General features: G+C 36.8%; 1 protein-coding gene across 1 annotated transcript; it reads left to right on the forward strand.

Annotated features, from left to right (window-relative positions):
- The first annotated feature begins 905 nt into the window (after positions 1–905).
- Positions 906–17,728, forward strand: LOC5578664 (sodium-dependent nutrient amino acid transporter 1). Its single transcript, XM_021851370.1, has 6 exons — positions 906–1,084; positions 15,196–15,731; positions 15,794–16,064; positions 16,147–16,250; positions 16,657–17,285; positions 17,350–17,728. The coding sequence occupies exons 1-6, from the start codon at positions 1,034–1,036 to the stop codon at positions 17,604–17,606; spliced, it is 1,848 nt and encodes a 615-aa protein (XP_021707062.1). The 5' UTR covers positions 906–1,033; the 3' UTR covers positions 17,607–17,728.
- The last annotated feature ends 1,618 nt before the right edge of the window (positions 17,729–19,346 follow it).

Below are 19,346 nucleotides of genomic sequence, written 5' to 3' on the forward strand. Positions count from 1 at the left end.
TTGTCTTAAGAACAAATTTTTGATCTTGATAACCAAATATTAAAGCTTAGTTTTGTTTAACAAATTAGGATGATAGTGTTTTTATGACACAGAACACCTAGACATAAGCAATGAATGTTAAATTTGGAACTGTACAAATAAAGAAAAGAAAAAATGTTCTTATACTGCAATGGTTTAAAATTCAAATGATGATTCCTGTCGCAAATCCCTTCTCGAGTTTTATTTTCACTGCGTCATCATTTTTCCGTGATCGATCTAATAAATCTGCCAAGTGCAAGTCATCATCACACTGACAGATTTGTTCATTCATATTTCCTGAATCATGATTGCGATGCATCGCCACGATTGAAAATTCCTAATCCATATTACACCGACTGGAAAGCACGCTAGAAGCGAGAGTATTCCTGGCTGCATCATTTAATTCTCCCGAACCTCGATTACCATTAGTGGGTGGGAGCTTGAGAAACCTTACGGATCACTTCTCGAGGGCGTGCTCATTCACTTATCCACATAGTATTGCGTACCTACCGTACGGAGGCGTGCTGATGACCTGTAGACAGTTTTCTTGATGCACCGCGAGACAACACAAGACAGTTTATTTGCAAACCATCGTCAGATCTTATCAACCAGTGCAATGAATGAAAGCGTTGGTTTGATTTGATAGACCGTCTGGAGAGGAATCCGCACAAAACGGTTCTGGAGTAGATTTGAACAGAGACCGAGGTGAATTCATAACCTAGCATTTTTCTTGGAAGTGAGACATGTTCTCGTTGAAGCCCATTTCTTGGGGATCTCAAGAAACACATTGAAATAGTTTAATTTTGCACTGCATTTTTTTCTTATTGCCATAAATGGCAACAGCACGGTTCAGACTACTGGCTAGTGCTATAAACTTAATCGTTCAACTTGGGATTGCAGAGATCAGTTGTTCGACAAGTGCCCATGTGTGCGGATGTGTGATTAAATTATTCAACAGATCTCATCAGCAAGAAAGTTGTGTTCCAAAGCAAATTTATCCAAGTCAAAATTTGCTATGGATAATCGAACGTACGTTGCGGATTCTCAAATCGATCTCAGTGCTGTGGTAAGTTCTGTATCAAAAGTGATACTCAAAAAAGCAGTTACAGTTTTTTTTGCAATATTGCCAACCAAGCCTAAGAAATAGCTGAAAAATCGTTAACTGCTGGTCGACCGGTTTCAAAAAGTAAATCCCTAGCATGTTTCGCGGGTATTCCCAAGCTGCTTGGGGAAAGTAGCGGCACGTGCAGTTTTACTCTTGGCAAATCCAAACGACTAAAACGTGTTTCCAATATCTGGACGTCTGTCGGCGTGTTCTGTTTTGATCCGGTTGTTCGCAATAAATTATTGCAAATAGAATGTGCGTCGAGTGGTTGACAATGCCGGCATTGTCAGTTGAGAGCAATTATAATAGTGATTGATTGCTAAACAATGAGTGAATAGTATGCTAAGACGCAAAACATATGTGGGGGTGGAGACTTTCTTAGTCTAGCGGTAACTCAGTGGTTATCAAGCGAAGCCATTGAGAGAGCGTCTGGGTTCATTTACTGGACGGTCCAGCAGCTTTTCATAGTTGAAATTTTCCTGACATCCCTAGGCATCAAGTATCATCATGCCTACGATATAGATTCTAACTCGTTAGTAAATGCTATACCAGAGAGAGAGAGAAAGCTGAATCATTTGCAAAATTTGATTTTGAATCCTCTGCAGAGTTTCTTTCTTCCTGGTATTACAACAGCTAGTTCATATAAGTAAAGCATACAATGTGGCTGGCCTGAAAATTTGTTTGAAGATCAATAGCTTGTTCTTAAGACAAAGTTTCGATTTTCTATTAATAAGGTGATGAAGACATTTTACTTGTTTGTTACATTTGGCTTGAATGCCTTCATTGTGATTTTTGGAAGTATTTTTTTTATCTCGCTTGAGCCTTAGATACTTAACTTCATCTGACCAATTTATTGGAACCCCTCTCATCGTGACAACATGTCTACTTGAAAGTTTCAAATAAAAAGCTTTTGGTTTATGTGGGAATATTATTAGTTGAGTTTTGGAAGCATTAGGAGAAATCTTCCATTTTTGCAAGTATGAAGAAAATATATCCAAACTTTTTTGCAATCGACTACAGATATCACTTAGGCTTCGTCCTTTGGCGGAGAGGCCTGTGTCATCCGCAAACAAGGATTTTTGACATCCCTGAGGTAACTCAGGTAAGTCAGATGTGAAAATATTGTAAAATGTTGGTCCCGAAATGCTGCCTTGAGGAACACCAGCTCTTACAGGAAGTCTTTCAGACCTGGAGTTCTGATAATTAACCTGAAGTGTACGATTTGACAGATAACTTTGAATTATTCTAACAATGTATGTTGGAAAATTAAAGTTTTTTTTATTTTACAATCAAACCATCATGCCAAACACTGTCAAATGCTTTTTCTATGTCTAGAAAAGCAAGACCAGTAGAATAGCCTTCAGATTTGTTGGAACAAATCAAATTTGTTACATGTAAAAGTTGATGAGTGGTCGAATGTACATGACGGAATCCGAACTGTTCATTGGCAAAAATTAAATTTTCGTTGATGTGGGCCATCATTCTAATCAAAATGACCTTTTCAAAAAGTTTACTGATGGAGGAAAGCAAACTTATTGGACCATAGCTAGAAGCTTCTGCAGGATTTTTGTCTGGTTTTAAAATTGGAACAACCTTAGCATTTTTCCATTTGTCAGGAAAATATGCCAACTGAAAACATTTGTTGATTATATCAACAAAGAATGATAAGCTACTTTCTGGATGTTTCATGATGAGAATGTTGAAAACTCCATCAACGCCGATGGTTCATATTTTTGAATTTTTCAATAATAATTCTCACTTCTTCAAAATCAGTCTCCGAGGAATTTTTAAAAACGTTCTCTTGAATGAGTATGTTTTCGAAATCCTGAGTAACTTGATTTTCAAATGGACTAGTAAGTCCTAAATTAGGCTGACCATACGTAGGGGAATTAGGGGCATAATGGACACGTTAAGCAAATGTTCGTTTTAAGACCCTTAAATGGCAATGTTTTTAATTTACCCCCGGCTAGTTTTCAAGTTTGATGTTAGTACGACGTGCCACATTCATTCATAGTGATAAAAATCATATCATATGTCAGAAAAGCGAGATAGAAAATTGGGTCGAAAACAAGGCTGGTAAAAAGGTATCGGGGCGAAATGAACACCTGTATGAAATTTAGTTATTCCAACATATTCAATGACTGTCAATCATTCCGATATGCAAAAGGACTCTCCCTCAATCATTATAGCTAAAAAGAACCTTTCTGAATTCGTTACTTTGCTCAAAAATTAGATTCTTCCACGGTCTTGCTTATATGCCAATTTGAAACTGAGAAAAATTTTAATTCAAATTTTAAAGAACAATTGAAGCAAAAAATGTTATTTTTTACCGTCAAGCATTTCAAATGCATTACAGATTTCATGCAGTGAATGAACTTTTGATGAAATATGTGTATTATCAGATATTGAGAGGGTGTCTATTTCGCCCCGTATGTTCATTATGCCCCTAATCCCCCTACCGTATTTCACGGGACAGTACCGTTTTCACCCCATTGACGAGATGTCCCGTTGTTTCATTGGAAATACTCAAATTGTCCCGTATTTTTGGAACTGAGGATATTATCCACAATAAAATCAGTTCAAAACCAGCAGTAAAGTAAAAAGATTCAAATTATTTGCGAGTTTTTGTCATATTCATGTTTTATTTTAGTGGTTTACAGTTATTCATTCAGAGTCAAACTTGATTGGTAATTAACAAATGCCTTAATTAATGGTTACCTTTTTATGCTCTTGTGAAGAACTTATCAATTGAGTTAAAGTTTGCATGAACAAAGCTACGAAAAATAATTCATACTCACATTAATGCAAATTTTTGACCAAGTTTTCAAAAAACATGGATCTCATTTGATTAGTTGTCATTTAAAACCCTAATAATCCCGATTCATCAGAAAAAAATATTGAAATGTTTTAATAAAATTGTAAATATTTTGAAATTTGGCCTTAATTTAAAGCTTGTCCCTTAAACTTGGAAAAATCAATTATTTAGATAAGTCCAGCAATCAAATCTATTCTCAATTTTTATCCAATTTTTCCACCTCTTACGAACATGAGCTTTAACTACAAACATATAGCACAGAAACGGCAACTGATGTAGATTTTCCGTTTTGCAATCACATGAATTTAACGATTTTTTCGTATAAGTTCTCAGTTTGGATTTTTAATATCACGGCAATATTACGGTACAACCTGGAAACTGGTCATTGGATTTGCGTAATACTTTTACTGTTGCGTTTATTCAGGACTCTGACGTGTTAGTGCGTAGACAAAGTTTATGAAAGTCTACGGAATGGTCGTAAAAACGGGAGAAATATAATCTGTCATTTTATATGGGAGATTGAATACCATTTTTCGACATTCTACTCGATATCAAGACGAAGTTTTCTGGGACCACTAGTCGATAATATATTTGGGATTCTACATATTAAGGTTGTATTCTGGTAGCATTTCGGCAATGTTGATAATATCGCTGGAATTTTTCCAGGATTAAACATTATGAGGCGATGGTTGGAATCTTTAGAAATTCAAAGATAGTTTGTGGAATTCCTATACAAATTTCAAGATTTCAGTTGGATTTCTAGAACGCAAAATAGCTTGAATTTATGGGATTCCAAATCCCAGGACTCCTTAGGGAGTCTTCGGGATTACTCTTACAAATTCCGAACACTGCTACAAATATTCAAAAGGTTCATGCAAGAATCGCAAAGGTTTGGATTTCCAAAGGTTCCACCAGAATTCAAAGATTTAGTAAGATTGTCATCGAAATTAGTGTGCATAATTTGTTACGAATTGCGAAGGTTGAATACGAAGTTGTCTGAACCAGCCTGGATGATGTTTTCATTCTAATTTAAGTTTACAAATGGCATGTAATCAGGATTCTGAAATCAAATTCAACATTTGCATAATAGCTCAGGAGTTCAATAATCTCAACACACTCAAAAAACCTACTTTAGCTCATGATTGGTCATCATTACGAAAATATAGAATAATTCTACCAACACCAAATAAACATGTTTTTGTAAAAGAAAAAAACTTAAAAAAGAACGCTATTTCTAACTTTTAAAATTGTCCCGTTTTTATCCTTTTAGCTTATGGTCAGCCTATTCTAAATTGAAATTGTGCACGCTTGAGTTTGTTGAGCAAGTTTTTGAGCTTTTTCGCAATTTGTTAGTAAAAATTTGTTTTCTCTTTCAATGCCGGTAGATAATTTCCAAAAAGGTTTAGATCCAGGGTCCAATTGAGATTTTTTTATTTTCAAAATGTTTGTTTCTTAATTGAAAAAAACGTTTCTTGATTTCTTTCTGCAAATCCTGCCATATAATTTCCATAGCAGGATCGCGAGTGCGTTGAAATTGCCTTCTCTTTACGTTTTGAAGAAGGATCAAGAATATAAGATCATCGTCTATAATCACGGATTCAAATTTTACTTCAAATTTGGGAATTGCAATGCTCCTGGCTTCAACAATGGAATTTGTTAAAGTTTCAAGAGCATTGTCAATATCAAGTTTAGTTTCTAAAGAAATGTTAACATCAAGATTAGAATATGGACTCTAATCTTGATGTTAACATTTCTTTAGAAACTGATATATATTCCAGTTGGCTCGAAAATAATTAAAAGACTAGACTCAGAATCGCTTCATGGGATATTTGAAATGTAACAGGGACATGCTCAGAATAAAAATCAGCATGAGTAACTAATTGGCTACAGAGATGACTAGAGTTGGTTAAGACCAAGTCAATCGTAGAAGGGTTTCTAGAAGAGGAAAAACATGTAGGGCTATCAGGGTATTGAATTGAGAAATATCCTGAAGAGCACTCATCAAATAAAATTCTGCCGTTTGATTTACTTTGTGAATTATTCCATGACCGATGTTTGGCATTAAAGTCACCAATGACAAAAAAATTGACTTATTGCGAGTTAATTTTCGCAAGTCAGTTTGAAGCAAATTAAGCAAAAATTTTAGGATTTTTTTTTAGTTTGGGTCCAGGTTTTAAATATGTTTCAGTAATAACTGCCATATGCACGTTATTAGCTGTAGGAAAAATAAACAGCTCGTCCTTTTACCACTCAAAGAACGAGCATTCCAATTTAAAATATTTAAATTATTATTTATTTAAATTATTAGAAAAACGTAATCCAATAACAATTTGATTTGTAAATTTTACACCTACTTGGACTGCTTCAGTCATAGTGGTGGCTTTGAACATTGCATCAATCATTAGATTCAATTGTTCAGTTAGAAAATTAAAATCAGAGGCAGACATATCACTTGAAGTGGGTACATTTGAGGATTTTACGTTAGAATTTTCGGTAGCTGAAAAGGCGGAGTAGAAGTTTCCTATGGCGGTAGAGTTTTGTTTTTCCATTTGATTTGAAACAGTTAGAATGGGTACTCATAGTATGAATAGGGGAGGAGTTCAAATTACCTGCTACGAGGTACATTCGATTTGCATAATCTGCTGGTTTAGACATAGCGTGCCTCGTTCGGCATGCAATATGCACGTGTGGTCAAAAAAGTGATGTTTTCTACACTACGGGGACCATCAATCAAGAGATCTGCGTCTGGAAGTGCCTCAAAAAGCAGCTGCTACAATTTCTGAAGCAACATAACAGACCTGTGCTGTTATGGCCAGGCTTGGCGAGCTGCCACTATGGGGAAAAGACAACCGAGAGGTATGATGCGAACAACATGGTTTCGGTACTCAAAGACCGTAACCCTCCCAGCAATCCAGAAATCCGCCCTATCGAACAATATTGGACCTTGGTCAAATGGAATTAAAAAAAAAACTAATACCGTTTTGATTCATATTACGGACACTTAAGGCCACGGTTAAGTAAAACTGACCAAAAAGCACATACATTAACACATTCTGTATGATACCTCTGCTTTATTAAGCTTCAAACACACTTAATTTTTGAATGATGATTTTGTAGCTCGAATAACCAAAAAAATAAATAGAAATTATTGTTTTCACCTTGATTCTTATTGCGGACGCTAACTCACTTTTGCTTCAAATTACGGTCATTTTGCTTTGAATTCTGGACAGCTCACGAAAACCAAAATTAAAATAGTAAAATTACACATTGAACGGCTGGGGGCGTTAGAAGAACGTCAAAAATGATTGCGTTTAATCATTTTTCATGGATTGCTATGGAAAATGCTTATTAAAACAAGTCGAAAGTTGGGAACTTTTGAACGAGAAATTTTGGAACATTTCAAGTGAAATCTAGGTATGCAAGGTCTTTATAGTCATAGTTATTAAGTAGATTTAGGTAATCTTTGCATCAATTGGAAACAAATGTAATATGCTGTTTATACGAAAAGAGGAGGTTTTGCACCCATTTGAGAAAGAGCTCAATATTGCTTAGCTCAAATGGGCTTTTCCTTGCTCCAAACAAACAAATTTAATCATGCCATTTCAACCAAATTTTATCTGAAATTAATGTTATAGTCTTATTTTGCTTGCTTTGATCACAAAAAGTTTGTTAAACATACTTTAAATTCCATGTTAACATCAATAAAACTAGTGTTTTATACAGCATTGGCGATCTGTAGCTAAAAGTGTGACGTGCTAAAACATTTCTGAGAACCGCACCAGATTCAGCAAGCTCAAATCTACTAGAAACACAGAATTTGATCCTTGAGACACGGAAAACATTTTTGTTACGCCGTGCGTTCAAAGGATATTATGAACTCTGATGTCGAAGACCATTTTCAAATCAGACGTTTCAATAATTCAGAAATTCAGAACTTCTTCAAGAACTCAAACAATAATTTATTTAACTCTCAAGAAATTACTCTAGATTTTTTTCAAGAAATATATTAGTGAATTATTCTAGTTTTTTTTTCTCTGAGATATCTCCATATAACGATTTGTCTCATATTCCAAATATGACTCATTTTTCGAACACACGACTTTGAACAGTGATTTTCACTGAAATATTTTAAACTTCTGCACAGTATGATCACTTGTTGTACAGTTCAACAAGATATACAGGTATTCAAATGTATTGAAAATATTAGTTTTAACCTTTAAAATCACCGTACTTTTTTGTGGTTTTCTTCTGGAATACCACCTGGGATTGATCAAGACAAATTTCCAAAAATTACTAGAGGAATTCCTGAAAAAAATCGGACACTGTTCCATAGAAATTTTTAAGTAATTCCTACGAATTTTGTTTTGAGGGTCAAGGAACTTCTAGACTTATGGTAGTCTTGGATGAATTTCTAGGAATATTTCTGGAATAATTAGTATACACTAAACGAGAGCCTAACATGCATGCATTTTTGTAAGATTTTAGTAAAACAAAAGATTTTTTTAAATGAGCCTTTTAAGAATCAATGTATTTTTTTTACAGAGATGAACTAGGTTCTGAGTGAAAATCTCTCTAATAAAGATAAAATAAAAATAAATGTATTTTTTGTAGGAAATTACTTGAGAAATTTTCGGACAATTCTACTGTAGTTGGGTTGAATAACTGATTTTTTTTAATTATCTGGTGTGAAAGCCTAAACGTACTTCATTGGATTTCTGCTTTTATCCATGGCGAATTGTTTAATCTCTCTGGAGTTCTTTTTGATCTTTCGAGCTTGACGCTTGAGTCGTCAGTTTTTTTCCCTCTCGGGTCGCGCGCCTATTTTTTCTGAGTGCTTTTATATAGCCGAGCAAACGAGTGAAGCTGAAAGTGAATTATGGCTGCTAAATCAAGGATGAAGGATCAATTGGTGAGCTCGTTCCATGCTACTATTTCAAATCTATAAAATGTGTATGACTGCACATTTAATCGTTACAACGGTGGGACGTAAATATGATTTTTCAACAAACTATGAATGGTTCGTCACTGTGAGTGTCGACATAAACTCTGATTCATGAATTATTTATGTTTAGCATTTTTTTCAAAACACCCCTTTCCTTTTACCTTTATTTTTGTAATTCAAAAGCTTTGAATGGTTCAACACTACAAGTGTAGACTTGTGAAGGGTTCATTTTATTCAACAACTTTTGGATGGTTCGCCACTATAAGTGTCGGCATAAAAATAAGAGTGTTAGGAATGTTCCATTTAGGTATTTGTTCAACAAACTTTGAATGGTTAGTCACCTCAAGTGTCGGCATAATTTTCCTCTACATAGAAATTGTTCATATTAAATGAAAATATTTTATATCTCATAAATAATTATTTATCATGGTTTAATCGCTTATCAAAGTGAATCCTGAGACCCAACGATCCTCCCCATTAACAAACATCCCTCCCAGTAACCTTTGTGGAGATGCAGAGGCAAATACGGTCTCAAAATAGCAAAGGTTACACACTAACATTCCTTCCCCCAATCCCACCTGACTGCAAGGACGTGGCCGGCGCCGTTATTGACCTTGTATAAATAGAGGCACTGAATTATGCACACTGAAGAAGATTATGGCCAATCCCAGCCGATCTTCTAGTTGATTCTTTGTGCATTTTCACTGACTTCGGCCAATCACGGAATAGCAACCATTGATATGCGTAGTCAGTCTAAGCTAAGCTAAAGCTAAACTAATGGCGAATTGATTAACATCTCTGATTTTTTTATTCGAAATCTTGGAATTCATAAAAAACTCGCTGACATAATTTATTTTTATATCAGCTATTTCTGTATAAATAAAAATGGAATGGTATTCGTATGTCGCAAAACGGGGTTTTCTTGATTCTTTAACAGATTGATTCATGGAATGTTCCGACGTGTTAGTGTGTATCGAAGAATCGAAGAACTTCACCCACTTTGCCATAAAACAGATTTGTCGGGTAAACTAATTCTGAAATAATGACCCAGGGTGTTGAAATTACTGGAGGATTTTACGGCTGTGTAAACCACGTTTCAGTTGAATACGCCGTTGTTCAGCTACCAATGTTACTTGGGAATAGTCTCTAGAGAAATTTCTGGAGCATGTCTTGATGGAGTCCACGAGTAAACTTGTAAAGAAATCAATGTGAAAATGGTTTGAAGAATTACTGGAACTTTACGGTGTTGGAATTCTTGTAGCGAATGCTTCAAGAAGTTTTCAGGAAGATTTAAGGAGCGTAAATTGAGACTTTTTCTACATAAAGATGGGCCAGCTTAATGTGCAGCCCACAGGGTGTCCGTAAATTATTCGGACAAGAAAATATGGGGAATCTATGTCCATGTACCTTTTTTCATACAACTATATTATAACACAAAATAGAATTGCAAATAATTGTTGTACTGAGATAGGCAAATCACAATTTTTCGGAGACGTTATTCCCGAAGGCCATTATGGGGTCATTATGGAGATGTTTTCTTCATAAAATCTAGAAGAGATTAAACTTAATATACTGATATTATTTAAAGTAATCTACAGGTCATTGGCTTCATGATAGGCTGAGTATATGGGTCAATCCCAGTGATTTCGATGGACTCTTCTGCTCCCATAGAGCTCGAAAAAAGGCGTTTGCTAAGGCCGCTCAACGCATTACGGTTGGTTTTACAAATCTCTGAAATCGTAAATGTGACAATCTTACTTAAGTAATTCTTTGTAAGTTTCCCTGTAAAAAACGTATGAATAGCTCTGTACTTTCTTTTTTTGTATTTACGACACTTTACACCAGAAGGGTGCATTCGTGTCGGCGTCGGGTTTGAGTTTACATTCTATTAGTGTGTTAGTGTTCTTCAATCTACGTTACAATTGTTTGTACAAATTGGTAGCATGCAAAAATTTTGGGGTAACAACTAGTGAAATAGGTGTACAAATAACCAGAAGAATATTTAAAGAAATGATCAGAGTATTCTTCAGACGAATCTCTTTAAAAATTGATAAAGTTAGCTCTGGAAGTTTTTTTTTGGATTGCTGGAGGAGTCCTTGAGTGTATTTCTGAAGTAATCTGTGGAGAAGCCACTGAAGCGTTTCATTGAAGAATCTGTTAATGATTTCTTGAAGAAGATGTAGAGCAAGTGGTTATTTTTTTAACCCAGTGCCTTTTTTCTTCGATTTTTGCGTTTTACTAGGCAGTACTGGTGACGAAATTGAAAGTGATTGACAACTGCCGTATCAACGATGGATTATCAATTGGTGAGCTCGTTTCAAGCTTCTATTTTAAAAAAAAGTTATATATGTGAACACAGATTTTTTTGTGACAACGTGTTTGATGTTACGGTTTTGTATTTATTAAAAAAAACATTGATTTGTTTGACACTCCAAGTGTCGATATATTCTAATTTATGTTTTTCATAGCAGATTAAAATAAACATACCTTTTTTTGTAATTATACAAGAACTTTAAAAGTTTTGATACTAATAGTATTGATGTTTTCTTTAGATACTGACTTGATACTAGCCTTTTCCTGTGATAATCATGGAAATGCATACTCGGTATCTAATAACAATGGATTCACAAATATTGCTTTCTTCACCTAAAGACCGTAACATGAGAACACTACACACATGTCTGTTCTTGAATTTACAAAATCTTTGAATGGTTCGTTGCCATAGGTGTTGACATATTTTGATAGATATAGATAGATGACTTTAAATTGAGATTACATGAATCGCACCACTTACCAAGGTGAATCCAAAATGTGTAGCTTCTGTATTCTTCCCACAAACAAAAACTTCTTTACGTGATAACCCTGAAGATGCAGAGGTATACTCGGTCTTTAGTTACAATGGATGTCACACTGACATTCCTTTTCTTCTCCGATGACCGTAAAAACGTTAATGCCAAGAAGTGGGCTTTATAGCCGTGCGGTTAGCGGCGTCAGTCGTTTAGGCGTATTGTGCTACGGAGTGTGGGTTCGATTCCCGCCCCAGTCGGAGAAAATTTTTCGTAAAACGAAAAATTCTTCACTGGTCCACTGGTCGTTCCGTGTGTCCGTTGTCTAATGTTAATTATGTTCAGTCTTTGCAGCCTATGGCTGAAGACGGTGTAAATTGTCTTTTAAGAAGAAGATATTCCTATTATGACAAACGTCTTTACGCACAATACCCCACCACAGAATCGTTTGGTAACTATCCCGTACTTCTTCGAGGCAATTTATTTTGTAAGATAAGGTACCCCAGGGCAAGTGAGAATCCGGGGTAAGTGGGGCGTTTCGTCATAGCTCAACTAGGTAAAGTTTTTCATGGGGGTATTCTTCTAGAAAGTTGAAGATACAATGACAAGGAATGTATTTAGTAATAAACATATTGTTATTTTTATTACCATGTGGTTCATGTAACAGTTGTCAGTTCAGCGCCATTTTCAATTTGCATGACAAATTGTGACACGTTTCACGTCTTGCATTGACTCGCAAAAAATAAATGTGTTTTAAATCGAGTTTCCATCAGTAAGCTATAATTTTTAGTACTATTACAAGCTGCTAACGATAAACCAGTATTTTGTTTTCATTTTATATGAAATTTTTGATGGTCTATCTTACGCCAAAATATATTTGTACCTGGAGTAAGTGGGACCTATCAAAACAAAAACCAGAATCAAAACTTTTCGTACACGTTTCATACATTTGTGCTACTCTCTAGAGCACTAAAACATTCAAAAAAATGATTTTTTTTTTCAAAAAAGATCAACCTCAAATTACGTAATTGCATACGAGGGAGAAGAAAAGTGTTATTATTCTTTATTTTTTAATTACTTTTTTATTTTTGAAACACGACTTCTAAATTGAACAAACACACAGCTGAAATTTGAAATGCGTCATGAGAACGATTACTTTTTTATGTTATTTGAACTTTATTTGTTATTTCTACAAAATTAAGTAGTGATGGAAAACAATTCCATCCCATAAGATGGTTTTCTGCCATGCATATAAATAATAACAAAACATATTTATAATTTCGTCAATTATTGTTTGACGCTACATTTTAATTAACAACTTATAAATGATATATTTTGAACATGTTTAATTCCTCTTTACGCTTTTATTGAGGATTTTTCAGTTAATATTAAATGTGAGGTGACATACCGTTTTGATTCATATTACGGACACTTAAGGCCACAGTGAAGTATAACCCAGCTTGGACCATACAAAATAAATCATTCTGTATGATTTTTTAGCGTTATCGAGCGTCGGAAGTATAACCCAGCTTGGACCATACAAAATAAATCATTCTGTATGATTTTTTAGCGTTATCGAGCGTCGGAAGCCCTTAACTTTGGGATGGTGGGTAAAGAATACGCGTCCGCAACTTGAATAATTTTAAATAAATCAAAACGTGTGGCCTTTTCATGATTCTTATTCCGGACGCTCCCTCACTTTTGCCTCATATTCCGGACGCTTTGATTCGAATTACGGACAGCTCATGATAATCATTAATGGTACAGTCAAATCATCAATTGAAATCGTTCAACCACTTAAGAGACGTCTAAGGTAGTTGGGTATTATAAATTTGCAATTATATTTATGGAAAAAAAACCTTATAAAACGAGCCTCGAAAATGAGAACTTTTGGACGGCGAAAATTGAAACATTTCGTTTGAAATGTTTCCCATACAAACGAGAGTGTCCGGAATTTGAAGCTGTCCGTAATATAAATCAAAACGGTACTAGGGTAACGGTCGTATTTTGGACCCCCTAAGGAAGTGATTTTAGTTTTGTGTTCCAATTAATTAATTGCACAGCGCAACCAAGTCAAAGAATATGTCAAAATGTAGAGAAAAACTTCCTCTACAAGATAAAAATGCCCAAACGGTCATGTGGGATCCAAAAAACGTCGAAAATAATTGAATTGTGAAGCACTGTTTTTCATTATTTTGGACACACCAATACATTTTGGACCCTCAAAGTATATATTTTGGACCCCCGGCATTTTTTTATCGTTTGGCGACAAAGTCCATGACACTGGATGTATTATATGCTTGCCCATAGCCTAATCAATCGATCGACAATGGAGAACCGAAGAAATTCTTCGCTGTTTGACCAGAAATTTGATAAAAGTTTTTGTTTACATCTGAAAAATTTCTGACGGCTTCAATTTCTGTGTGTAACGTGGTGTAACGGTTGCATGGATGCACTGATTAAATTTAATTGATTTCAGATAAAATAAACACATTTTCTTTGTACAAACGGTTGATGCAAGTGCGGAATAGTCCTATCTTCCTAAATAGAATGCAAATTGAGTTGGTCTTTCGATTTAAACTGGGAAATTTGCAGGAAAATGGCCAAGGGGGTCCAAAATATATAGGGGTCCAAATTATATTGGTTACCCTATTAAATGAAGGGTTTCTTCCTAAAACGTAACGTTTTTTATGGTTGATCCCTTATGTACATCAAATATGTACTTAAAATTAAAAATCTTTGACTTACAATCCTTTTATTGTAATGGTTGACTTACTGATGTTGACTGACGCATGAAACTGGATGTGTCCCACTTGCCCCGCTTAGCGAGGTAACTGCGTCCATTGGCTCATTCTAAAACTTTCTTCCAAGGTTTTCACAATTTCGAAATTATTCGATTAGTTTCATGCACACACCAGCAAATATGTTGCCAAAACGTGATTGTATTGTTGGATTTGAAAAATATTGACATTTGAAAATTTTATTGAACAATTTGTTTGAACTATCGCTTTTTCGTTCCCACTTGCCCCGCGGTACCTTACATTGTTGTAGCGCAGGAAAATGTCACTTCAAATTGCATCCGTTATTATGTATCTTGTGGGGCCCAGATAGCCGTAGCGGTAAACGCGCAGCTATTCAGCAAGACCATGCTGAGGGTCGTGGGTTCGAATCCCGCTGGTCGAGGATCTTTTCGTAAAGGAAATTTTCTCGATTCCCAGGGCATAGAGTATCTTCGTACCTGCCACACAATATACACATGCAAAAATGGTCAATCGGCAAAAAAAACTCTCAGTTAATAACTGTGGAAGTGCTCATAAGAACACTAATCTGAGAAGCAGGCTCTGTCCCAGTGGGGACGTAACGCCAGAAAGAAGAAGATTATGTATCTTGAGAAACAAAGAGTTATCACGCGCATGGCCTTACCTCAACAATTACACTGTGATAACGGCAATAAAACGCATTATATGTAGTGTAGTGCAATTCACGACGCTCTTTCCTAATCTCCTTTTTAATGTTTTGTATCTCGCAGGCCCAAAGTAACAACTCGTTGGATGCAGCAGCTACAAATGGCAATGGAACGGTGGCCAAAAAACCTTCTCCAGTCCGGGACAAATGGGGCAAAGATGTAGAGTTCATGTTGTCCTGCATAGCCTATTCGGTTGGGTTTGGAAATGTGTGGAAATTTCCCTACACTGCACTCAAAAACGGCGGCGGAGCCTTCCTGATACCGTACTTGGTGGTGTTGTTCCTCGTGGGACGACCCATCTACTATCTGGAAATGGTGATGGGACAGTTTTCAAGCCGGGGAGTTGTCAAAATCTACGATCTCAGTCCAGCCATGCGAGGTATTGGAGTGGGTCAATCCATTGCCATGTTCATCGTCATGACGTACTACACGCCGATACTGGCGATCACCTTCCGCTACTTGGTGGCCTCGTTCAGTGCCGTCCTGCCCTGGGCCAAGTGTGATCCTTCGTGGCCCAATTGTGTCGATTCCGATTTCGTTGGACAGATTGTGAACAATGCGAGTATTAAACCAAAGGCTTCCGCTGAACTCTACTTTCAGTAAGTTACTTGAACTAAATTGTTGTTTGGTTTACTAAGTTACTGATTCCTTATTTTTTAAGAAACTCTGTGATGCACCAAAACGCCTCTCTGTACGAAGGACTTGGCCTACCGGATTGGAAACTAGTGCTATGTCTCCTCTTCGCCTGGCTCTGCGTGGCAACTATCCTAATCAAGGGGATAAAGAGTTCGGGGAAAGCTTCGTACTTCCTAGCGATCTTCCCATACGTGATCATTTTGATTCTATTCGTTCACGCATGCACGCTGGATGGTGCCTTCAATGGTATTATGTTCTTCCTAACGCCCCAGTGGGATCAACTGCTGAACGTTACGGTACGTTAGACAACTTACACCCACCAGTGCACCCCGAGGGTATGCAACCAGTCCAGCTTGTCTATCTGATTTTGCATTTCAGGTCTGGTATGAAGCGGTAACGCAGTGCTTTTTCTCGCTATCAGTTTGCTTCGGCGGGATTATTGCCTACGCGTCGTTCAACAACTTTTCCAACAATGTGTACAAGTAAGTATTTGCGATTATTGGGAATTTACTAGCAAGTATTTCAACAAATATCTTCTTAATTATGTCTATCGGATTCATTTAAAGTTTGTACATGCCTTAAATATTTAAAATACAGTCAGTGTCTTGTCATCCAATTTCCTCGCAGCAAAATTTCTCAGCAGGTTCTTAATCAACTAAGTAGTACCTGTTAAACAAACCACGAAATCGAATCACACCACTAATTAGTAGCTTACCGTTTAATGGCTCCTAGTCAGATAACATTTCAATTTGCTTTGAGAGTCAAAGCTAACCACAATTGCCTACCGATACTGATTGTTGCCAACATAGTTGTTACTGCCTCCGTTACCGAATAATTACCTATTCTATTATCACTAAAGCCGCTTCTTTTTCTCCCACCCCTCCCTAGGGACGCCATAATAATTTCCTGGCTCGACACCTTCACATCCATCATTGCCGGGTGTATTGTATTCGGCGTGATCGGAAATCTGGCTTACGTAACCGAGCAGCAAGACATCCAGGCTGTGGTCAAAAGTGGCGCTGGACTGACCTTCATGACCTATCCGGATGCAATCGCCAAGTTTGACTGGCTGCCGCAGCTGTTCTCTGCGCTTTTCTTCCTCATGCTGTTCATTGTTGGGTTGGGCAGCAATCTGGGTGTGACGACCAGTATTGTAACGGCCATCAAGGATCAGTGCCCTGAACTGAAGAACTGGCAGGTTGTGTCAGCAGTGGCCGTAGCTGGATTTTCATTCGGTATCGTGTACTTGACGCCCGGTGGAATGCATTTACTGGATATTTTGGATTACTATGGTGCGAAATATGTTACGTTGACATTTGCCGTACTGGAACTTGCTACCTTGGCGTGGATATACGGAGTGGACCGTATCTGCAGGGATATCAAGTTCATGCTTGGCATCGAAACCAGCCTGTTCTGGAGGATATGTTGGGGGGTTGTAACGCCGTTGGTGACAGTGGCCATCCTGCTGTTGAGCTTCATCGATTACGAAGCGTTCGTGGTTCCTGTAGGGTACAATGGTAAGAATTTCGTGAGATTTCAATTTCAGTTGTCACAGTATTCATTTCATTTAATAATGCACAGTTCTCGGCTGGTTCATCTACATTGTGGCCGTGCTCCAATTGCCCGGTTGGGCATTGTATGCCACTACACGTAGCAGTTCGAAAACGATTGACTCGTGGTGGGGTTCGCTGAAGAAATCGTTCTACCCGCTGCCTGAATGGGGTCCAGAAGATGTGCCAACGCGGCTACGCTACCAGGAAGAAGTGGAACAGCATGAGGCAACGGTGCCGCGAGATCGCAGTCTCATGGATGTCATCAAGCGGAAGCTGCTGAGTTGATAGATCGCTGGAGTAAAGGAGTAAAAGGGTGTTGATTTTTTTACGGTTTTTATTTGTTTTCAATGTGATAAACTTATTTACATTAAAGTTTAATAAACAATGTTACAATATATGAAGTAAAATTCCACATTTTATTTATGATCTCAACTATTTGTTCCCTGAATGGACTATTTGTAACTTGATGTATTTCTTTTGACTTCATCAACTTTTGTGATTTGTTACGCGACCCTAATATAACTGTATAACTCAATATTTTCTTAAACGAAGCAAGAAGAAAAAAGTATTTAACAACATTTTGATTCAAATGCCGAACACCGTATTCTTTCTGTCTCGTGTTCTGAACACTTTGATTAAAAATCCGGATAGCACGAATAAATCGTATTGAAATGAATAAAATATATTGGAAGACATTCAAATTGAATTCCAAATGACTGTAATTTCCGGGCTATTTGATGACATGTTTCAGCGCGAAATATTTCAACCAAAAAAACATAAAAAAGCCGAGTGTTTGGAATATGAGTCTGTTTAAAATATGGGACAAAGCGGTCTTGGTGCATATATATTGAAAGATTCACGTATAAGATGTTTTCAAAAAACCTAATACGTACAAAAGTGGAGGCGTTATAGCGCTTTGATCCATATTCCGGGCACTTAAGGCCTCTTCAAAGTACAAGCCATATAAAACCATATAAATCAAATCATTCTATATGATACCTTAGCGTTATCATGCTTCAAAAACACTTACCTTTTGAATGGTAGGTGAACAATTGAATTCCACAAATTAAATAAACTTAACCTTCCGTCAGTCGCTCAAAAAAAAGTTATACCAGCGGTCGCATCGTGCACTGAGTACACGCGGAGCAATTTTGCTTGTCAATCTAAAGCTAGGCAAGATAGAGTATTGATGTCTTCGACAAATTTCTTCAGTTCAACGGTACCAATTGGTCTGGGGACAAATGAAACTTTGGAAACATCCTCAACTTCCAGTGGCCATTGGATTGTTCCCCGGGGGAACCGATGAAGGGGACATTTTGTAATGCAACTTCTCGAACACAAATATCTCAGGATCTAGATTGTTTAGCACGATGGTGTCTTCGGCAAAGTTGTTCAGTAGGTCAAGGACTAACATGTGATAGGCCGCTTGTTTCGGAATTCTGCCACCAGTTGGCGCTAGTGAGCATGTAATTTTTCAAACACAGATATCTCAGGATCCCGACTACCTAGAAAGATGCGGTCTTCGACAAAGTTGTTTAGTTGGTCATGCACTTACATATTATAGGCCATCTAACTTGAAATGCTGCTATCAGATGGCGCTAGTGAGTACACAATATTTCAATCACGAATATCTCAGGATCCAGATATTTTAGAAAGATGGTGCTTTCGGCAAAGTTGTTCAGTAGTTCAAGGACTAATATATGATGATCTATTCAATTCGGAATTCATTCACCAGATGGCGCTAGTGAGCATGATATTTTTAGAACAGATACACTACCCGCCATAAGTATGGAATCGCGTATTGCAACACTTATACTGAATATTGCAGCACCTTGAAAAGTTTAGCATAACCTAAAATGAATATTATCTCGTGATTCTGAAGTGCTAGATCAATGTTTTTTTGAGGTCATCTTAAAAAATACGTCTTTGAGCCCCTGCGATTTTTTATTTTCGTTGAAAAAATTTTTTGGCACTGGATTCTGGGTGATGGTAAACTTAAAAGTACTGCAATACTCAGTATTGCAA

This window comes from Aedes aegypti, chromosome 3, assembly GCF_002204515.2.
Source record: "Aedes aegypti strain LVP_AGWG chromosome 3, AaegL5.0 Primary Assembly, whole genome shotgun sequence".
NCBI lineage: Eukaryota > Metazoa > Arthropoda > Insecta > Diptera > Culicidae > Aedes > Aedes aegypti.